The sequence below is a fragment of the Lactuca serriola genome, chromosome 2 (assembly GCF_051521515.1).
Source record: "Lactuca serriola cultivar US96UC23 chromosome 2, Lser_US96UC23_V15, whole genome shotgun sequence".
Lineage (NCBI taxonomy): Eukaryota > Viridiplantae > Streptophyta > Magnoliopsida > Asterales > Asteraceae > Lactuca > Lactuca serriola.
The window spans coordinates 192,622,433-192,646,701 of record NC_136409.1 but is presented as its reverse complement, the minus strand read 5'-3'; the positions used below and the strand labels follow the sequence as shown (position 1 = coordinate 192,646,701).

The 24,269-nt window shown below is 34.6% G+C and overlaps 4 protein-coding genes across 4 annotated transcripts; 2 read left to right on the top strand and 2 right to left on the bottom strand.

Annotated features, from left to right (window-relative positions):
• The first annotated feature begins 755 nt into the window (after positions 1–755).
• LOC145089900 (uncharacterized) lies at positions 756–1,730 on the top strand. Its single transcript, XM_079028286.1, has one exon. The coding sequence runs from the start codon at positions 756–758 to the stop codon at positions 1,728–1,730; it is 975 nt and encodes a 324-aa protein (XP_078884412.1).
• A 4,369-nt stretch (positions 1,731–6,099) lies between these two features.
• LOC145089899 (uncharacterized) lies at positions 6,100–6,624 on the bottom strand. The gene has a single exon (XM_079028285.1). The coding sequence runs from the start codon at positions 6,622–6,624 to the stop codon at positions 6,100–6,102; it is 525 nt and encodes a 174-aa protein (XP_078884411.1).
• Positions 6,625–9,316: 2,692 nt separating this feature from the next.
• On the bottom strand, positions 9,317–10,278 carry LOC145089898 (uncharacterized). The gene is made up of 2 exons (XM_079028284.1): positions 9,675–10,278; positions 9,317–9,603 (listed from the first exon to the last, which is right to left on the bottom strand). Exons 1-2 carry the CDS (start codon positions 10,276–10,278, stop codon positions 9,317–9,319), a joined length of 891 nt encoding a protein of 296 aa, XP_078884410.1.
• An 8,935-nt stretch (positions 10,279–19,213) lies between these two features.
• Positions 19,214–22,920, top strand: LOC145087902 (P-loop containing nucleoside triphosphate hydrolases superfamily protein). The gene is made up of 8 exons (XM_079026007.1): positions 19,214–19,557; positions 19,668–19,849; positions 20,278–20,612; positions 20,703–20,784; positions 20,864–21,295; positions 21,376–22,152; positions 22,233–22,343; positions 22,411–22,920. Exons 2-8 carry the CDS (start codon positions 19,694–19,696, stop codon positions 22,777–22,779), a joined length of 2,262 nt encoding a protein of 753 aa, XP_078882133.1. The 5' UTR covers positions 19,214–19,557; positions 19,668–19,693; the 3' UTR covers positions 22,780–22,920.
• The last annotated feature ends 1,349 nt before the right edge of the window (positions 22,921–24,269 follow it).

Below are 24,269 nucleotides of genomic sequence, written 5' to 3'. Positions count from 1 at the left end.
GATGGGAGCTTTTTCTTAAAGGATATCTCCAATACCTTTGGGGTTACATATCTTTTGTTTAAGACAAAATTGCAAAAATGGTCCCCATGGTTGACAAATTTATGCGACTTTGGTCCAAAACGATACCTTGGTACACCACTGGTCCTAAATTGGATTTTTTCTATTGTTTTTGGTCCCCCACACTAACTTCCGTCCATATGTTCTGTTACCTTCAATATAGATGTGGGTATCTTTGTCTTTCCACCTACAGGGACCTTTTTTGCAACCTTATTCAAAATAAAAGCAGGAGCAACATCACTTTTCCATCTTCAACCTTCACGAGCTTCATATTCTTCCTACTCCGTGTTCACAACTTCTTAGACTGTTGAAAAGTAACCTAGATTGTTAGTTGGTATGTTAATGTCTGTTAAATATGTTAGTTACTGTTAGTATTTTATGTTAGTTCTGTTAAGAATGTTAGTTATATGTGAACCATTGTATTGGTTCATGAAACGTTGTGATGGGTGGGTTATACCCAACTGTTTCTGGTATTTTAGGTATTATATATATATATATATATATATATATATATATATATATATATATATGTCTATGTATTGTTTAGGATGTCGATGAAAGTATTATTATACATAAATAAAGATTTAAACTTTGGTGTATCTTATCTTCCAATTTTCAAATCCTTATCTTTATCTCCAACAAAGTGGTATCAGATCCGGCAATTCTAAATCAAAGATATATCGTTTCTTTTCTTAAAGATGGCTACAAACAGCAGTCTTTATCAAACCCAATTACCACGATTGAATGGCAAAAATTATCATCACTGGAGTATTCAGATGAAGGTTCTCTATGAATCTTTAGATCTATGGAGTGTTGTGGACAAAGGCATCTCTCAACCAGAGAATTCCGCTGCACAACAAGAAAAGGAACTAGAAAAGAAGGACAAGAAGGCGTTATTTCTGATTTACCAGTCGGTTGATGATCCTATCTTTGAAAGGATATTAGGGTCAAAATCTTCCAAGGAAGCCTGGGATGCATTGCATAACACATATAGGGGACAAGATAGGGTCAAAGTAGTCCGTTTGCAAACCTTTCGGTGTGAGTTTGATGGGTTAAGAATGAAAGAATCGGAAACCATAGAAGAATTTTACAATCGGGTAATTGCCTTGATGAATCAAATGAGATTGAATGGGGAAGATATTGAAGAGAAAAGGGTTGTTCAGAAGATACTAAGGAGCCTGACCCGCAAATTTGAATATGTGGTTATAGCAGTGGAAGAATCAAAGGATTTATCTGTTTTATCATTGGAAAATCTATTGGGGATACTTCAATCCCATGAATTTCGTATGAGGAACTTTGATGATGACACTACAAAAAAAGCTTTTCAAATCTCTTCAAAACCAAAAGGTAAAGAACATGTATTACCCTTATCTGAAACTAAGTGTTATTACTGCCACAAATATGGACACATTATGAAGCATTGCAAGAAACGCAAAGAGGATGAGAGAGAAGATGTCAACTTCATAAATGAAACAAAGGAAGGGGACACAATGTTCATGGCAATGGAGGAACTTGAAACTCTAGTGGATGGTGAATGGCATAAGGATAATGATAATCTTGTGAAAAGAAACAAGGTGATGATGAATGTACCCATGGATGATCTTCAAGGAAAAATCAGGAATGATGGTGAATGCTTCTGGAAATCTATGTTAAGGGGGAATGTTGAAAAGTAACCTAAATTGTTAGTTGGTATGTTAATGTCTGTTAAATATGTTAGTTACTGTTAGTATTTTATCTTAGTTCTGTTAAGAATGTCAATTGTATGTGAACCATTGTATTGGTTCATGAAACGTTGTGATTGGTGGGTTATACCCAACTGTTTCTGGTATTATATATATATATATATATATATATATATATATATATATATATATATATATATACAAGTCTATGTATTGTTTAGGATGTCGATGAAAGTATTATTATACATAAATAAAGATTTAAACTTTGGTGTATCTTATCTTCCAATTTTCAAATCCTTATCTTTATCTCCAACATAGACATCAAAAATTCAAATGGTGATGTGTTTCTGTGCTAGGGTTGCGGTGGTCCGCACCTCCTAGACATCACCAAACCCTGGTTGGAGGTTTCTTTCCCGCCCTCAACAGGTAAGTGTTACATTTTGGTATTTTACCCTCATTTTGGAAAATCACCCTCATGTTTAGGGTTTTTTTTACTTGAAGGGTTCCAAATGCATATTCTTAGGATGGATTGATCCTCCAATGTGTGCAAGATCTATGTTGATAATACTCAGATTATTGAGGAATATCAACAATGCAAACTATTAAGTGGCAAGAATGAAGATGTGTTTGTTTGCAAGTTGGTTACTATTTACGGTGGTTTGGGTGTTTTTCATTTAGGATTAAGGAATTAGGGACCCCTGTAGTTGCATGTAGTTTTGGGTATTTTTGGATTATGATGTTGTAGCAGGGAAATGTGGTAGTTTTTTGCTATTGATATTGTAATATCAATTTAGGGTTATTTTGGAAAACTTCGGAAATGTGTACCCTTTTCATGGTTGTAATGACAATGTAATGCAGTTATCACCTAATTCTAATGTTTATTTGTTGTTTTAGAACAAAGTTGTTATAAACCATAAATGTGGTTCCATAAACATGACAACAAAGTTGTTATAAACCATAAACATCATTCTTTAATAATCACAAAGTTGTTCTAAACCATTACATCATTCTTTAACAATCACAAAAGGTTGACATTAGTTTCATGACCAAAAGGGAAAAAACACCAAAATAAAACCATGACAACAAACTACTTCTAAACCATTACATCCAAATGCACAAAAGTCATGCTAAACCAAAAGATAAGTTTTTAAACAAAATACACTAATTCTTGTATTGACTGCCACCTCCATTCCCTCCTTGACTGCTTTATGCATTCCCTCCTTGACTGCTTCCTGCATTCCCTCCTTCACCCTTGCAAGTCCTGGAGTTAAGACCCCTATTGTTGCATTTCCCACACTTGACACTAAAAAGCTTTATGGTAAGTTTTTCAGGTTCACTTGCACCATGCTTATGTATCTAACTATCATATTTTTCATCTGCACTTCTCTTTCTCTTGGTCTTTGGTCTCCCATGTTGAATGTGATGTGGTGGTGGTGTTAATTGAAATGGACAGGTACTTTTTGGCCACATGGATCTACCCTTTATAGGGTCCACAGTGTAATAGTAAGCTTCATTCCAAGTTTGAAGCCAATACACTTTGTTGACATAAGTGTAAATCTCCCCAACTTTATCTCCACTATCAGCCATTTCATGTATTGTAGCTATGGCATGTCTGCAGGGAATCCCATTCAACTCCCACCTTCTGCATGTACATGACATATTTGTCATGTCAACCACATGTTGGTTATGCCAAGGACCATAAACTTCATAATTTGCAGTCCCATTCCATCTAGCCCCGTATTGGACTGAAGCTTACCTATTTCTCTCAATTAACTTTGATGTTGTTGGAATGAGTGGACCTAGAGCTTTGGACATCACTTTCTTCACATTACAGATCCTCTTCATAAGGTACCATTCATCATTATCAATTACTTCAACATCTTCAATATCTTCAGTATCAACATCTTCATTTTCAGTCTCAACATCCTTTCCTCTGTCAACATACTCAACATCTAGATCAACATTCATATAGAACTCACTCATTTCCACCTCAATATCACTTACATAATTTTCTTCATCTTCAAGAAAGTCATTATCTTCCTCACTCCCTTCACTACCCCCTTTACTACCCCCTTCACCAAGTCCTTCACAAACTCCCTCACTTTCAAATTGAACTTCACCAAGTCCTGCACCAAGTTCTGCATAAACTCCCATACTCTGATCATTACGATCATTAAAAATATATTGATCAAAGAAAGGATCAAAGTCTTCAAATTGAAATGGCTGGTTATCAAAGGTATCAAACACTTATGTATATAGTTCTTGATCACCAAGATTTGCACCTTGATCATGAACTTTTGTATCTTGATCACCAATAGTTGCACCTTGATCATGAATTTCTGTATCTTGATCACCAATAGTTTCACCTTCATTACCAATTTCAACATGTGCATCTTGATCACCAACAGTTGTAGTGTGTTCCAACTTGAAACACATTTTCTTACTACATGATTAACTCCCTTCAACTAACTGCAATCTCTTATTCTTATTGTATTCTGGTGTCTCATACCTTACCAAACACAATTCAAGATTTGGGACATCTTCCTGGTTTTGGTTTATTGGATGCAAATCAACCATTGTTGAATTTGATTTTGGTAAGGGCACACCATCTGCTATTTCCTCAATTATGACCCTAGGTTTAACTCTTGGAGACATAAAGTATCTAAGTAACTTAGTTTCATTATGTTTAGTGTATACCTTGATGATCTTATGATGTTCAATGTACTACGCAAGACTAAGTACATCAACATCATTCCCTAGAGCTCTAAGACCAAACTCCAAATCTCCATTTGGCAGTTGATAGTGGTAGTAAATCACTTGTGGTGCCTCATAATCGAGCTTTAGCATCACCTCGTCCAACTCATGCACAAAGAACACATTTATGTTTACCAGGTCGACGTGGTCTAATTTTCCTTCAATGTAGCTTATCCCTGGGGATTTTGTGAACCTCCCTCCGTGATGGAGCTCCATAATAAACATCGTGGGATATCCTTCTGTAAAAATCATGAACCAAACCAAAAAAAACATTAATTTATACGGATTATAAAAGCTTTTTATTGTTTCAAAGAAATATGTAAGAAACAGAGTACGTTACCTTAAATCTAGATTGCATCGAAACACTAATTTCTTGGCCTGATTTCCCACATTTTGAGCATACGCGTGGATTTGAACTTACAATTAAAGTTGATGATCAAATGCAGGATTTCAAGGAACGATTATGATGGGTCTAGTTAGTGGTTTGGTCTAGGCTTTCATTGTAATAGTTCTTTTGAGTCTTTATTGTGGTGTAGTAGGTTGTTTGTGAGTTTACCGCCCTAAAGTGAGTTTACAGCCGTAAACCCAGTTTCCGACCCAAGTCCACTATAAATAGAGGTTGTTTAGTTCATTATTGGTTGTTGATGCCATAGAGTTCACGGCTAAGTGTATCGATTTGTACCAGACGTTTTTCAGTAATAAACGTGTGCAGGCTTGATTTCTTTTCTTCTTCTACTCATATTATAGTTTCTTTTGATTGTTTGATTGCTTGATCATTGGTAAAGATCCGTTTTAGGACCTTACAATTGGTATCAGAGCATTCTCAGGTCTTGAAATGTTCAAAGCCTGAATCTGATCCTCCCAGTCAAATGACTGAGCAACCATAGCCTTCTCACCGTTGACCTGAGCACCTCCCCGATTGTTTACCACTGCAACCATTGTCATGTCATTGTTCAATCTTCTATCCGGCTTCAGACACTCACAAGCAAAATGTCCTGGCTCGTGATGGTTGAAACAACGCAGCTTTCCCTTGTTGAACCCTACCTTTTTATCAGCATTCATAACCCAGTTGTTCTTCCCAGTCTTCTTGGCAAATTGCTTAGTCCTGAATACTGCCATAGCTATCTGTCATGTGATGTCCATCTCTTCCACATCTTCTGGATGAATCTGATCCAGATTAGTAAATGACAATTGAGGTAGAAGTTCTCTAGCAACAAGAGCATTATAGCAATTCACAAGTCCTATGGCAAAAGAAAGATTTTCATCACATTCCTTTGTGTTTGAGGAAGAGGCCACAACTGGTACATTAGAGGAGGGAGTAGCCTGAGGAGTGACATGCAGCTGGCTTTGCGAGTGAGGCATGGATGAGACAGCAGTAATGGTTTGGATCTGAGGTTGTTGAACAGCAAATGCTTGACCTGAGGAAGGAATGATTGATGAAAGAGCATTGTTAGAGGAAATCCCGAGGTTTGCAGTCGAATACGAATTCCCATGATTAATCTCCCGCTGTTTATCATCAATATCATAGGCTTTGATGATTGCCATTGTTTCAGCAAGAGAGACGATTCAAATCCTTGGTTTTCTTAATAACAGCTAGATTCATGTCTCATGACTTTGGAAGAGCATTCAGTAGCTTTTTGTTTATCTCCGACTTGGTTAAGAAGATCCCATAAATGTTCATCTCAGTAGTGAGAGTGGTGAATCGCTGCAGTTGTGCCTCCAGGGTTTCTCCAGGAATGTAGTTGAACATGTTAAACTTTTGACGCAGCATATCCTGGCGGCTTTCCTTCATGTCTTCATTACCTTCATATACCTCAATCAAGGCTTCCCACAAAGCTTTAGTTGAAGTATATTCTCTGAAACCTTGAGTTATATCAGGAGATAGAACCATGGTCAGAGTGGCCAATGCCCTTTCCTGTTCCTCAACTTTCTCAAAGTCTTTATCTGTATAGTTTTCAACTGCTTTGTCAGTTATTTGTCCTGCAACAGTGGTGGTAATTCGGACAGGACCCTTGATGATGCTTCTCCAAATCTTGAAGTCTTTCATTTTAATGTACTTTTCAATCCGGTATTTCCGTTCAAGAAAACTATCTGCAGACAACAGTCTCGGAATGCGTGTAGTTGTGCCCATGACATAATCCAATTCATGATGATGTGTTTGAATTTGAGAATCCATTTATTATTATTTTAAAGCTTAAAGTTAAAATCAGAAAAATGTCAAAATTTAGTTTTCGGTCAGCCTGTTTACGGTCGTGTGTTTACGGTCGGGGTGTTTACGGTCAATGAAGAACCACTTATTATGGTTTTATGAATATGATCTGATTACGGTCCAAGAACACAGTTTATGGTTCGTGAATGTTCTTGAGTTTACGGCCGTAAACAGGGTTTACGGTCGTAATCTCTTGGCAGTAAACTCCCAGAAAATTTCAGTAAACGTAAATTTAAAGCAGATTTGATCCCTTTAGCAACGAAAACACCAAACCCAATCTCGAACAATGAAGAATATAAGTTTAAACGGCCAAAAACTCGATTGAATGATGCTTTGACACCGGTTTTGCTCTAATACCAATTGTAAGATCCGTTTTAGGACCTTACAAATTAGGGTTTTTTGATCAATAAAGTGGGTTTTGTGGGTAGAGAGTGAAGGGTCATGAACTATGTATATCCTTCAATATGGCAGTGATCAATGACATAGAGGTGGAAATACGAAAATACCCTTGTCTATATTGCATGTAACGGAATGTATGGACGGAAGTTAGTGTGAGAGACCAAAAACAATAGAAAAATCCAATTTTGGACCAGTGGTACACCAAGGTATCATTTTGGACCAAAATCGCATAAATTTGCCAACCATACTGACCATTTTTGCAATTTTGTCTTTGTTTAAAACAAAAGTTTAAAGGTCATACTTCTGAACAAGATTTTCTGTTATTTAAATTTTTTATAAAGATAAAAATAAAATTTTTAAAAACCATCAAATACTCGTTGCCTGAAAACATCCAAATTATATTGCAAAAATCATTTATAATTAAAAATACTATAAAATATAAATAAAAAAATTAATATAAATATATAATTTTCCGATAACTTTTTAAAGAGTAAATTACACGAATGGTCCCTATGGTTTGGGGTAATTTGCGTATTTGGTCCCTAACTTATTTTTTTAACTCGGAAGGTCCCTAGTGTTTGTTTTTCTTATGCGCTTGGTCCCTACTTTTTCTTTTTGTTTCGCGCTTGATCACTGTCTTACCTAAAAAGACTATTATTTAAATAAGGAAAAATGGTGTGGTAGGTAGGGTAATGTGAGGGGGTTGAGATTAAGGGTGTGTTTATTTAAATAAGTTAAAAAAATCAAGGGAAAATATACTTTTTAGGTGAGACAGGAACCAAGCGCGTAACCAAAACAAACAGTAGGGACCTTTCGAGTTAAAAAAAAATAAGTTAGGGACCAAACACGCAAATTACCCTAAACCATAGGGATCATTCGTGTAATTTACTCTTTTTTAAACTATAGATCTAATATACTTCTACATTACTCATAATTTCACATATGTCTCAAATATAATTTGATCTCTCAACTTAAAGGAGAAAAACAACACATCATATCGTTGGACTAAAAACTCATACTAATAACAAAAAATAACTTTAATAAGAAAAATAATTACATTTTTCAAATAACAATAACAATTGCTAAATAATTAGCTTTTTTTTAAACAAGTAACATTCTATATTTTAATAAGAAAAATAACTTTTTTGAGGATAAAAAAGAAAATCGTATATATATTCCAACAAAATTAAGTAAATATCGATAATTTTGAACTATGTGTTCAAATCACAATTTTAGTATATTTTTATGCAGATATTAAATATAAGGAAATTGATATTTATTTGATATTGTATTTTTTATGACAACAAAAAAACATCAATGTGTCAAAAACCTTCCAAATTTTGTACATAATGGGGACAGGGTTTGAGGTAATTGACGGGGCAAAACCACTTTTCATTAATTGGGGTTTTTGAAATTCGCGACAACAAAATTGGCCCTACCTCAGGCTCCAGCGATTGCTATCAATATCATGCAAAATTACAGTGTACGTTTTGGACTTGGTCGGTTTGTATATTTACCGAGTTACTGATTTCATCGGATGACTACGATTTTCGGTATCTTTATAATATATGGCCGTTTTCTTAAAAATTAAAAAAAAAAAAAAAAAAAAAAAAAAAAAAAAAAAAAAAAAGACTACTATTTTCGGATATTTGTAGTTTCTGCTGAAAATAGCTCAAAAACACAGAGAAAAGTTTAAAGTTTTAATATATATATATTTTTTAAAGAGTTAGGTGTTGTTTGTTTTTCTGAAGCCAAAATGTTTGCAGTTTGCGGACCACATCTACAAGCCTCTGCAGCAGAAGAGGTGGACCAAACATCTGCAGTCTGCAATAAAAAGACTGTTTGTTTTTTAACGTCTGCAGGCTGCTAAAATAAATTGAAATTTTAAATAAAATGATTTTACAAACATAAAATGATTTTCCAACACCAAAATTTTAATAATAATAGTCTTATAACATTGAAAATAAAATTCATGCATCTAAATTAGTCATACAATAAAAAAAATTAGTTTTACAATAACAATTTCATTTAAAACAATTCAATCTATATTGTGCATCAACTGATCAGCAATTTCATCCCGTAACTGAGTCATATATTCACGGTCTGCTATAGTACCATGTGTTGGAATCCCGTCTTCATCATCATCAACGGCCACATTGTTAGTTCGAAACGAGACATTGGGTTCATCGTATCGTGCAAAATACTCATCACTCATTCATTCTCTCCTTATAAAATTATGAAGCGCGAAACATGTCATGGCAATGTTTCTTTGTGTCACGAACGGGAATGGTGTCATCCTCTTCAATATAGGGAAATGTGATTTCAAAACACCAAAAGCACGCTCAATGACATTCTGAAGTTTTGCATGTCCATAGTTAAATTTTTCCTTATTGGTCAATGCACGTCGTTGACGAAAATCTCCAAGCCAATACCTCACATTACGATAAGGGGCCATAAATCCTCGAGTGTGTGCATACGCGGCATCACAAAGATAATATTTGTCTGTAAAAAAATGCAAAACACTAATCAATTTTCAAACTAAGATAATAGTATTTAAAAAAACAAAAACTTACCGGGTGGTGGAAATGGGAATGATGAATGTGGATCGGTTATTGCTTCTGATAATATTCTAGAGTCATGCGCTACCCTTTCCCACTCGGCCACAACAAATGTGAAAATCATATTGAAGTCACAAATTGCCAATACGTTTTGGTAGCAGTCTCCCTTTCCCCTACTTCTATACAAGTCTTGCTTCTTAGCAGGGACAACAACATGTATCAAAGTGCCATCAAGTGCACCGACCGCCCCTTTGAAAACCCGTCGTAGCCTCCTATTATGTCCTGGAATGTTTGGATTCAGATTAAAAGAAGTTGGTACTATAACATCTTGTGCGAAAAGCATCATTTTTTCCAACACTTCATAAAAAAATTTATGAATTGTTTGTTTCGAGTGTTGAAATATCCGCTTGATAATCACGTAACGTTGATTATGGCCGATCATCATAAAAAACATGGCCATCTTTTCCTCAACCGATACATGTTTGTTATCCTTTAATGAACAATTTGCTCTAAAATGAGCACATAGTCGTACAAAATATTCACGAGACATGCGTAGTACTTCAACACATTGTAAACGATTACGATGTAACAACTCTAATGTGTATTCATGTCCTGTCATTTCCGAATCATTATCCCGCAATCGTTTCACACCCCTCTTCCAGAAAAAATGGATGTACAGGTACATAAGAATTACGAGAAGTAACTTTTGATTGTGATCCATTATGAACCTAAAATCAACAAAGTAGAACTTTAAAAAACATTACATTAATCATATTTCAAGTAGAAAAAAAACATTACATAACCCATATTTCAAGTAGCAAAAAAACATACATAAACTATATTTGACGTAGCAAATACACATTACATTAATCATATTTCAAGTACCAAAAAAACATTAGATAAACCATATTCCAAGTAGCAACATAACAAAAAAATAGTTCCAAGAAAAGAAAAAAGACCTAACAAAATAGTTCCAACAATGGCAAAAAGACCTAACAAATAGTTTCAACACTAGAAAAATCATCGAACAATCTTTCCATCCTTCAAAACTCCTAAACTTGTACCCGTCATCTCAAGCCATCCTCGTAATATCTCAGGAACATCGGGCAAATGCATCCACATCTCTCTCATGTTCATGGTCCCTCCAAAAATATGATATGCAACAAAGCGCAAAGGATCGGTGGGGCCTAACTGAAGCACCTATAACTTCTCTAAACATTGAGGGATTGTATACCCTTTAGTCAAACTTTGTAAAACTTTTTTCATTTCTAATGCTAAATCGTCGCCAGTAATAGAAGTTCCATCAGGTGAAGAAGCAGACGGTGAGGCATTAGGAGGTATAAGAGTTGAGGGTTTAGCCCTTTTGTTGGGGTTACCAGATGGTGAAGCAGCAGAAGGTGAAGCGGCAGAAGGTGAAGCAGCAGAAGGTGGTGGCTCATGGTGGGAAGTGTCATCACCATCATCATCTATTGCATGAAAAGGGGTGGCGGTAATCTGAAATGGTGGAAGACGACAAGAGGATGCTCCAGCTACTGATGATGATTGGGTTGAGTAACTCCTAAAATTACCAGTAGCACTATTTCCATCAAAAAGACGTGCACAAAGATCTGGAAAAGGCAGTGAAATTGTTCTCAATGAAGCAGCCTTCGGATGCCCCTAAACCCAAATGTAACAAAAAATAGTATAAGAATATTTGGCGACTTCAAACATAAATGTTTAATATATATATATATATATATATATATATATATATATATATATATATATATATGTATATACCTTCTTAAAATCATCCCACTCCTCGGCTGTTAAGTTAAAAGTGTTTGTTTGAGAGTTGTATATATTACCAGTTTTGTTTTTTAAATACACCCATCCTGTGTATTTGGCTTTCAGATTGTCATATGCGTTTTTCATTTGTTTTTGACTCAACTCAAACACAAATTTCTCCTTAAGAACTCTTCCAAGACTTATCCATGAGTCTTTCTGCAAACTCAATCCTTTTCTACCGACACTCTCTACTTCTTCAATACAAGTATCCAATAAGCATTTTAAATGCTCGTTGGTCCATTGTTGTTTTTCTCCCATTTCTAATAAGCAATATATCATAGACAATAATAATTTCATAAGGTATTGTAGCATTCACAAATTGACAAATATGATTCCATAAAGTATTGCATATCATACACATTACAACAAAAAAAATAATGATTTGAAACAATCAAGAGTATTTTCAAAAGCAAATAACAATAAACAATCAACAACTAAAGTGTGATTTTCACATGACTTGTTAGATATCCTTAGTTGACAACATTATTTCACATTTTCAGCACAAATTTTCCCAACATTATTTCACAGCATTAAACAATTCACAATTGATAACATTGTTTCACAGCAATAAACAATTCACAATTGACAACATTATTTCACAGCAAGACTTTCTTTAATTTTCTTAATTTTCAACATTATTTCATAGCAAGACTTTCTACTCTTTTGATTTTGCACTACTTATGATACATAAACATGAAAAGAAAAGGCAAAACTTTCTTTTATTTTCTTAATTTTCAGCAAAATAGGCTCTATATATTTATATTATTTTCCAGAATATCAATCAAACATGATACATGACTTTGGTTCCATTCTTTTTGTATGCAAAAACCTAATCTGATCATGTATCATACATGTATTGTAATAGCATATTGTGAAGGATCAGATATACATGTATTGTAATAACAATTAACAAGAATATGCTAGTGGTGGAGGTGTACCTCGATAGTGGAATTACCAGATTTGCCCTCTGAAGCACAAATGCCAAAAGTTGGAGCGGAAGATCCAAATAGAGAACTGCTTGAAGAAAACTGGAAGGGTGTTTGACTGAGAACCACTGGCGGAGGGATAAAAAAAGACCCATTATTCCTCAATTTCATGTTAATTTCATGTTGGAACTAAAAAAAAACGCAAGAAAGATATCTACCTGTTCGCTTCGCTGGTTGCCTGAATCGATCGCTGTACAAGTCGAGATGCCTGATGCCTTCGATCGGAGAGCAGGCGGCGACGAGGGTGGTAATCGGCGACGGGGGTGCTAATCGGCGACAAGGATGCCTTCGATGGTCAACGCTGTTCGCCTGAATCGATCGATGTACAAGTCGAGATGCGCCTGATGCCTTCGATCGGAGAGCAGGCGGCGACGAGGGTGCTAATCGATGGTCGATGGATGGTTCTATCGGTGGAGAAATATGGACCGTGAGAAGGTTTGACGATGGAGGCGGATGCAATAGAAGGACGCATTTTTTTTAAGGTTTAAAACACTCGCAGACGTTAGAAGATGTTGGCCCAAGTCTGTGTGGTGAAGACCTCGCGCAGACGTTTTTATGTCTGCACACTTCAGAAAAACAAACACAGTGCAAACCTTTAAGTCTGCGCGTGGTCTGCGCCACGCAGACAAAAGAGCCCACGCAGATCTGCGGAGAAAAAACAAACAGCACCTTAGTAATTTTATGTATAAAATAGTTGGAAATTTCATTTTCGAACTATTTTATTTTCAAAATACCTCGGTGTGAATTCGAAAGGCTTGAACCTGAACCGTATACTTATGTGAATTTTTTGACCACTCAGACATTAATGAGTAATAAGAGAATGGGATAATGACTTGATAGGATAATTTTTTTTAATTTTATTCATATTTAGTAATTGATTTTTTTTTCTTGTTTGATTTACCTCTGAATTATTTGAAATTGCTCACATTTTACAATCCGTCATAAATGTGAAATGTGAACAATTTTAAATAATTCATGTATAAATCAAGCACGAAAAAGATTCAATGACTAAATATAAACAAAGTTGATTAATTGAAAGTTCGTTACCCTTTCAACTTATTATCCCTTTTTGTAATCATCACTTAGTTTATTTGTCTTAAATTAATAATTTTGATTTCAATCATTATATTTATTATAGAATAGAATATGTACCACATAACCATGTTCTAGTTTATGGCTTTAATTTTAGTAACTAGAGTTTCTTTATTCATTCCATGTTTTATGTTTCTATTTATAATTATAATTTTATAGATTATAATGAGACATACTTTATCCACCACATGTTACAACAACTCATGTACTTTCTATATATATATATATATATATATATATATATATATATATATATATATATATATATATGTTATAATATAGATGAACAACTATTGTGCGGACGTGTGGACAGTACTATTTTATGAGAATTACTAAGTGAATCAGTTGTTTAGTAATGTGAATACATTCAACCATACACAACTATTGTCATTTCCATGCATTCTCAATAATTTTTATTCATTTTTGTTCTCATCCATCGTTTTTCACTCATTTTAATTCTTACAGAATAGGACTCGATAAACATCCTGATAACATTCCGACAGAATAAGAATAATAAAAATAAGTTTAATAACCTTATAGACGATTTAATTGGTGAAAATACGTGATAATGACAATAGTTATGTAAGATTGAACATATTTACATTATCAAACAACATATTTTCTTTGTCATTCTCACAAATAGCACTATCCACACCTCCACACAATAGATGTCAATCCACATTTGAACATAGCTCTCTCTCTCTCTCTCTCTCTCTCTATATATATATATATATATATATATATATATATATATATATATATATATATATATATATATATATATATAGAGAGAGAGAGAGAGAGAAAGAGAGATTCCATTGAGATTAAAAATAAAATATAGATCTTGAGATTCAACATCAGCCACACATTTCAAGTATGTCGCTCTAACCCTTCGGCGTACCGACGCAGCAGCCTGTTATAATCATAAATGATTATATAGCGTCACCCGTCCCTTTCTCCTCTGCCACCATCCCCACCACCATAACCGCCACCACTACTACCACCACCTCTAACACCAACCGACTCCACCAATGTCACATTTGTCACTTATTCCACCGCTACCTTTGTCACCACCATATTTTCTGCCACTAACTGTCCTAATTATATATGATTACTCAGTCTGTGAACAGACATATATGTATAATCATTTATTATTACACATACGTTACTGATGTCGGTATACTGGAATGTTAGAGCGGCAAATGAGAAATGTATGGCTCAGTTTAAATCTCAAGATCTCTATTTTTTTTAATCCCAAGTGAACCGTCCCCTATGTGTGTATGTGTGTGTGTCTATATATATATATACACACACACACACACACACATATATATATATATATATATATATATATATATATATAGCGTCACCCGTCCCTTTCTCCTCTGCCACCATCCCCACCACCATAACCGCCACCACCACTACCACCACCTCTGACACCAGCCGACCCCACCAATGTCACATCTGTCACTTATACCACCGCTACCTCTATCACCACCATATTTTCTGCCACTAACTGTCGTAATTATATATGATTACTCAGTCTGTGAACAGACATATGTGTATAATCATTTATTATTACACATATGCTGCTGATGTCGGTATACTGGAACGTTAGAGCGGCAAATGAGAAATGTATGGCTCAATTTAAATCTCAAGATCTCTAGTTTTTTTTTAATCTCAAGTGAACCGTCCCCTATATATATATATATATATATATATATATATATATATATATATATATATATATATATATATAGGAGTAGGATCAAATGAGAACAACTAAAAGGTTGAGAACGTGAAAACAGATCTAGACCATTTAAATATTTAGATCTAAGGCTATTATTAAACAGACGATTTATGATAAATTCTAAAACTATGAGCATTAAAGTGTAACTTTTAAATTGCCAGAAGGGCATAATAGGAATTGCAAAATTACCTATTTCCTATAATTTCTCACCCTCTATCCTCTTTCCTTTCATAATCCTGTATCTTTATCTCCCTCGATCTCTCTCTAGGGTTTCAAAATAAACGCCTCTCTCAATGAATTCGGGTCCCTTTTCTTTCCTCTCTTCCCGTCGATCGCTCCACTGTCGTCTTACCCCAACTTCAGGTTTGAATCCACGTATCAAATCAGTGACATTGGATTCCAGTTCCATGACAATCATCGACGATCCGACATCGGCTTTCGCTTCAGAAGAAGAAAGTCTAGCGAAGATCAGCGCTAGGGTTAGGGTAAAGGTGTTGTTGATGAAAAGAAAAGATGAGGAAGGTATTGTATATGAAGCTTAAAGGTAGTCAAAACCTAAGTCAACGACTACTTCTATCACCTCTCGCTTCAACACCGATTCTAATCGATGATATCCGTGCCGACGCCACCTGGCTTGGACTCCTTCCTCATGAGGTCTCGTTTCTCCGTCTTCTCAAGACAATCTCCGACGGCTGTCATGTCGAAATCGACGAAACTGGTAATCCTAGGTTTTCTCTTTCTCTTTCTAATTTCATGTTCCAATTTTTTTGAATGTTCTTGTTTACATACTAGGAAAATAGAAATTGAATAGAATATAGGGCTCATTTGTATTGTACTTGAAGTTAACTCTATGTTCATTCAAAGTGAACGATAGTTTGAAATCGATTTACTCGTTGAATTGATAGGGAAAAAGTTGAAATACAAACCTGGGATAGTGATGGGTGGGGGATATGTGGAGCATGATTGTGGATTGAGTAGATTAATTGGATATTTTTTGGAAGCTTTGATTTTTCTTGTTTTTTTTTAGGAAAAAACCCCTTTCCATTAAGCTCAAAGGTAACCTTACACTCCCTTCAACCTTTTCATCTAATTTCGTTCTATTGATTTACATCATCAGAAGTGTATTCATTTATGAATATAATTGCAATTATAGAAATTCATATGTATTTTGTATTTTGTTCAGTCTCTTCATTTACTAAATTTGCTTCATTTAATTGATTGTTAATTGTATTTAATTCTGATTTTGAGGTTTTCTATCAAGAACATGAAATGATTTTGGGGTTTTCTATCAAGAACATGAAATGATGAAGTATGAAATTGTTTCAGGAGCGAAGAAAGAAGAATATGGAGCACCTCCACCGATTTGGTGGTTCATCACAGTAGTGGAGTGGCATGGGCTATTCTGGCAACCTCTTCACCACTTCGTTTTCTTGTTCCAGTTACTGTCGATGAGAGGGGGGGGGGGGAAGCAGAAAGAAAACAACAACAGAGGGTGTTTGGGTTGCTTGGTGTGTCATAAAACAGTGGGAGAAAACGGAGGGGGATGTTGCCCTTGGCTAGCCGGAAACCACCAACAAACACCTATAGTGGGGGTGTTTTTGTTGCACCTCGAAGACAAGAGAAAAAGAAGGGAGTGTGAGAGGAAATGAAAGAATGAAAAATTGTATTTATCTGTGAATAGCAATGCATTCATGTGTGAATAACAGTGAATGAATAGCAGTGCATTCATGTGTGAATAACAGTGTATTCATTTGTGAATAACAGTGAATGAATGTATTTATTTATGATTAGATGTATTCATTTATTCAATTCTGAATAACAAGGTACTTATTTGTTAATAGCAGTGTATTCATTTGTGAATAACAATATAAGCATGTGTTAATGAGTATATTTATTTATCATTAGAGGTATTCTTTTTATGGAGAAATGATAATTTTTACAATTTTTTTATTTTCAATTGATTAAAAAAAGAAATTGGATTACTTGTAAATTGATGTGTATTTATTTGTGATTGGAGTAGTATCATGTTTTTTGAAAAAAAAAATCATTTATGAATACAAATGTACTAATTTGGTGTTCGATTTCTATTCATTTTTTTTAACACAAAAAAACGTGAAATTAGAGAAAAAAAATGATTTTTTTAAGAATTTTTTTTCTGTTTTAAAATAAATTTTGATAAAAATGTTTTTTATATTCCATTAATAAGAAAAATAAAAAATTGAATATTTATTTCTTTTTTGGTAACTGATCCTAAATTTAAGGGAATTTGATTGAATTTTATTTTATTTTAATTTAATTTAAATATACAATTACTAGTATACCCTTATATATTGATTGGTCCAGAATTGTTCTTGCATTCTCAACTTTTTAGGTGTTTTCATTTGATCCTCTTATATATATATATATATATATATATATATATATATATATATATATATATATATATATTGTGCATGTAGGATTGATTATGGACCAATCATTTTAATTATTTTAAGAAAGTAATTAATACATATTAAATGTTCAAAATTTAATTAATACTTATTATATTATCAACATGTAATATGCATTAATTACTTTTTAAAATAACTAAAATGATTGGTCCAGAATCTATCGTACATACACACAATAGATAGTTAAACAAAATAATCTAACTATATATATATATATATATATATATATATATATATATATATATATATATATATATTTATAACGTAATGATATATATATATATATATATATATATATATATATATATATATATATATATATATATATATATATAAAAATATACCCATTCTCCATGTAATAAATATCAGCATATTAGAAAAAAATTATATTCTATGATGAATGCTTTATTATATATAATTTTTTTAGGATCAAAAAATATTTTTTCTATTATATCGTTTCATTTTATTACTTCTTCGATTACCGTATAAAATGGGGTTAATGAACTAGAAAGATAACGAACTTTAGTCTCTGTTTATATTAAGTTAATCATGTTTTTTCGTACACATTTGACCATTGAATTTGTTTGACCTGTTCATAATAAGATAATATGACTGGTAATTAGCGGTAACATTACCCTATTATGAACAGGTCAAACAAGTTTACTAGTCAGATGTGTACGAAAAAAAAACATGGTTACCTAAATATGGACAAAAACCAAAGTTTTTTTACCCATTTTGGTAATATTGGGTTCTTTATGTTAAGTGAATATCCATTGATGTGACATGAAATTAGCTTGTCCGGTCTTTGTGTATGAGTAAGTCTTAGGCCAACCCAGTTTAGCCCGACTAGTTAGGGTTTAGGTTGTATACGCTTAAGGGGCTAGATTGTATGTGCTTTAAAGACCTAGCAACATAGCCTAGCCCATGACTAGTCGGGACTGAACTGGGTTAGACCAAGCCTAACCTAATTGTTCATTAAGAGTCGGAGCCTGATTCCAAGGCACAGTCCCTGAGACGGTTCTTGTCAAGTATTACGAAAACGGGTAAGAAACTTTGGTTTTTGTCCATATTTAGGTAACCATGTTTTTTTCGTACATATTTGACCAATAAACTTGTTTGACCAGTTCATAATAAGATAATATTATCGTAATTATCAGTCATATTACTTTATTTTGAACAGATTAAATAAGTTCAATAATTAAATGTGAACGATTACCTAAATATAAACAAAAACCAAAATTTATTACCTATCCACGTCATTAACCCTATATAAAATGCTACCAAATGTGATTTCATTATATATGTAACAATAAAGGTAGGTAGGAAAGGAAGATGTATAAATAATTTTGGAGTTTGGGGGGAAAGGACCTACACAATATAAAATATTTGGCAATAAAAGTCACTCATAATCGCGTTCTCATAATAAATATAATACTAAATAGGGTTTCTCATTTCTTTCTGTTTGAAAGGTTCAGCCCAAATTCGTCAAACAATTTCCGACAAAAAAATTTAACAAAGAGAGAGAAAGAGAAAGAGAAAGTGGAGGGGGAGACGACTCGTGGAGTGTTGAAGACGCTGATGCGTGGATGCAGGTGCCAGACACACCAACAATGACCACATCGCTCTGGAACCCCCCTTCTTCTTCTTCTTCTTCTTCTTATTCCACTACTGATCATTATCGTTATAATAAGAAGGTTCCCTTGTTCAAATGCCGATTCCTTACCCCTTCCGAACGGGTTGCATTGATCTGTGATTTTTGATTCAACTATATCACACGATCTTCCTTTTCTCACGTAATGAAGCTTTGCACTTGTTCTGCATTTCTTTCCTTTTTCGAATCCGCATTGTGATGTTTCGATCCGACTTGATTTTTATTTTTGCTTTTTTATTTGCAAATTGACAGAGGAAACGGAGGAATTTACATAGAAGATGGAGGTGGCGAAATTGTTGTACATAGTGGTGGAGGATGATTTTGGTGGCAATGACGAAAAGGAAGGAAATGAAGAATTGACATTTAGGTACACACGTCATGTTCTTCAGAGCACTTTGCAGTTGATGGGTTGTAAAGCACGTCATGCCTTCAAGGTTCGCCAATTTCATCCGTTCTTTTTATGTTGGAACTTGCAGCTTTTATTTTATTCTTCTTTCTAATGAAATTGAATGAAAGTTCATAAACTTAAGATGACATCCTGTTAACCACTTATGTAAGGAAAAGTCAATTATTGCAAGAAAAAAGTGCAAGCTTGTACATATTTGAACACATTTTTTCTAATGCTTTTCGTAAGAGGAGATTGGATCTTTATGAAATTTTAGTATTTTGATCCATGGATCTCATACTAAACCTTAAGCTTTTGATACATCCAAAATTTTCACTTCGTAGATCAAAGCCTATACTTCTGATGCATTCTACTCCTGTTGTGCATGCATATATCTGTTTCTGTTTCTCTCCATTTAACAACTTCATGCAATAACCTTATACACCTGCACTGAATACGACCTGCCTCTCTTACCAGATTAGCCAGAGGGTCTTTGAAATCATGAGAACTGAATGCTTAGGGGACAATTTAGCCGCCATGGGTGTCATCAATACAGGAAAAGATTTCTTAAAAGTTCGCCCTGGTAAAGAAAACAGCCATGTGACTGATAGTCGATCAGAGAAGGAAGGAGAAAGCAGCAACACGGTTTCAAAGAATGATGATAACATAAGAAGCATACCTTTTGAATCTTACAAAAAACGTACTACAGTTATTGTCAAAAGGAAGAGGTTCATAGATGTTGTTTGCGATGCTCTTGCTGAATACAAGTATGTTGGTCCCAATCAGAGGGCTGATTTGGTTTTAGCTTGCAGGTATGTATGTCTTTAAATATATAATGTATGTTATCCAAATCCAATCATGAAGACATAACCTCTTACCTTCTTCTTCTTCTTCTTTTACAGAATCAGAGAAAGAAAGGAATCTGTGACAGTGCTACTCTGTGGTACCAGTGGATGTGGCAAATCTACATTGTCTGCTTTGTTGGTAATTTCAAGATTCTTGATTTGTTATTACAGTTTGAAATATGTAGATGTTGACCCATGAAATGAAATGAAATGTGTAGGCTAGCAGATTAGGGATCACAACAGTTGTATCTACAGACTCGATTAGACACATGATGAGGAGCTTTGTTGATGAAAAGCAAAATCCACTCCTATGGTCATCTACTTACCATGCAGGAGAACATCTAGATCCAGTAGCTGTTTCAGAAGCCAAAGCCAAAAGAAAAGCAAAAAAACAAGGAAGTTCCACATCTTCCCCTCAATCACAATTCATGACCACAGGTCCTTCTGATGCTTCAACATCACTACCTCCACTACCTAAAGAAGGTGGTTCTACTACAATTGACTTAATTAGCCCTAAACAAATGGCAATCGAAGGCTTTAAAGCACAAAGTGAGATGGTCATTGATAGTCTTGATAGACTCATCACAGCATGGGAAGAGAGAAAAGAATCAGTTGTTGTTGAGGGTGTTCACTTGAGCCTTAACTTTGTGGTATGATAAAAAAAAAAAAAAAAGTTTGAATCTTTTTCCACTTTGGACATCTAACTTTTAAGTTTTTATGAAAAATGCAGATGGGGTTAATGAAGAAACATCCATCAATCATACCATTCATGATATACATTACAAATGAGGACAAACACATGGAAAGATTTGCAGTTCGTGCAAAGTACATGACTTTAGACCCTGCAAAAAACAAATATGTAAAGTACATAAGAAACATCAGAACAATCCAAGAGTACCTTTGCAATCGAGCAGACAAACATCTAGTTCCAAAAGTAAATAACACCAATGTTGATAAAAGTGTTGCAGCTATACACGCGACAGTTTTCAGCTGTTTAAGAAGACGTGAAGCTGGAGAACAGCTTTATGATTCTACCACTAACACGGTTTTTGTAATTGATGAGGAATATAGGAATCAATGTGTCGCTAACTCAATCAGCTCAAAGGGAATGTTTCAATTGATCCAAAGACAAGGCTCTTCAAGGAATTTAATGGCTCTGTTAAATGATGATGGATCTGTCGCAAAAGCATGGCCTGTTTGCTCTGTAGATGCTGATGGGAAGCCGGTTTTAGGACATCAAACTGACGAGAGTAATGGAATAGGAATAGGAAACGGAATAGGAATAGGGATTGGGATTCCGATGTATGGACCATTGCAGATTGGAAAAGCGGAACCTGTGAATCTCCAATTTGGTAACTTTGGAATCAGTGCTTGGCCTAGTGACCTTGGTTGCACTAGTCATGCAAGTAGTGTTGATGAGTCAAGAGGCGAGCTTACTGACAATGGTAGTAGATACCATTCTTCATGTTGCAGCTCACCTAAGGCCTCTGATGGACCTTCTAAAGAGGTAATCAAACAAGAACAAAATACCCTTTTCTCTCTCTCTTTCACTTGATTATGTTTTTCTGACTGATATACTGGTTTTAGTTGAAGGAGGAGCAATCGGTGTTTGGAAGCGATGAAGAGGTTGATGATCAACTGGATGTAGATAGCGATGAAGATCTTAGTGATGATGCTAAAGAACATATGCATGAAGAGGTACACATATGACATAACACATGCATTTACATATTGTTTTTTGGTTGTTGATGGGATTGTTTTATAGATGGAAGGTTCAGTGGATGAAGAGTCGACTAAATCAGATGAGGAGTATGATGACCTGGCAATGCAAGATATTCAAGAAAATGGTTACTTTACTGATGATGAACTTAAGCAACATAATGCGGTTAATAACAACCATTATGGGGACAAGTATAGTCAAAATCTTGACCGGTTTTTGAGAGCCAAAAGTGAGCCAAACCCTGATTCAGGACACCCAAACCCTAGTTATGCGATCAAGGAGAAAAGGCTCTTGTATTCTGGAAGCTTTAAGGTTAAGAGAAGATCGCATAGTATTTCGTGCTTTGGTAAGGATGGGCCATTGAGCCCAACATTGTCGAGGATTACTGCTACATTATCTCCTGATCATCCTTAACTTTAGTTTTTGTGGCTTGTTTGTCTTTGTTAACTTGGAATTTAAGAATGTAACTTTGTACTTTGTAGTAGGAAGGATATGGTTAGTTGAGACCTCGTCGAATATATGTTTAGTGCTTCCATGAAATTAAAGATTGCATAAGTCCACGTAGTATGAAGTCATGGTGATACAAAACACAATTCACATGGTTACAAATAATGCAATTTGTCCTTCATTCTAATAAATGTTCTGACAATATTCAGTAGATCAAGACAAAATGTAAAACATAATGTGAAACATGCAACCACAATTGGTATGAATAAAAAATAGTCATAGTAATTTCATAGCATATTTCCACCAGAACTAGTATCGTTCGAAAAACTGATAACGACATTATTATCAAAGTATAACTTGATGGAGTTAGTTAATGAATTTTAGTCCACCCATAAGGTTCCGATAAGATATTGGCCCTCGTGATGGCATGAATATGTACACTCAAGTTGATTTCTTGTTATGTTTTCAATTTGCAAAATTAATTAGAGTCCGGAATAACCAACTTCAAGGGTATTTATTGCCTATAAGTCAATATAGGTACTCATTTGTCCATTGTAAGTATAATACCTTCATGGTTGCTTTCCAATGGTCTAAACCAGGGTTAGATTGGTATCATGTCTATGTTGCATTGATGGTTTTGGAGTCTACTGAATGGGAGAGCCGAATTTTTATTAAGTGGGGAGTTGTTTACATGTTTCCAAGTTTCCTAGTTCTATGTCATGATTTTCTTTTATTTAGGAGTTTTAGGGTTTATAGGATTCTTTATATAAGACTATAGATAAAGTCTTATAATCATGTTTTAGTTATTTAAGTCTTTCATTCCTCCTGTATTATCGACTTATGCCTTGTGAATTTCCTCTTTCACTGCGCTTTTATTGATATACCAAACTCTTCCACTTTTACTACATGGGCAGCAGTAGAGGAATAGATTTGCGTGATGTATTTATTGAGAAACGGATTAATATAATTCTTTTGAGAAATATCAAGAAAAAATAGGGATCTCCACGTGTCGTTAATTGACCTTGAAAAAGCATATGATAGTGTCTTGATGAGCCATGTTAGGGCTATACGAGATATGTATTGTCGATCTACAACATGCGTCCGAGCTGCAATTGGTGACGGAGTCTTTCCCGGTTGAAATTGGGCTTCATCAAGGATCGGCTCTTATCTCGTACTTATTTGCTTTGATTATGGACGATATCTATTGTGAGACCCAAGAAGGAACCCCATGGTGTATGCTTTTTGATGATGACATGCTTCTCATGGGAGAGTCTAGGGGACATCATTAGAAGAAAAGGGTTTCGTATCAACACTATTAAGACAATATAGTTGGTGTAAGGGAGCAGAACGTTGAAGGAATCAAAGTTTGCATTGATGAGCATGTGTTACACCCAAAATAAAGTTTCAAGTATCTGGGTCTATTATCCATAAAGAAGGGAATGTTGAGGATGATATTA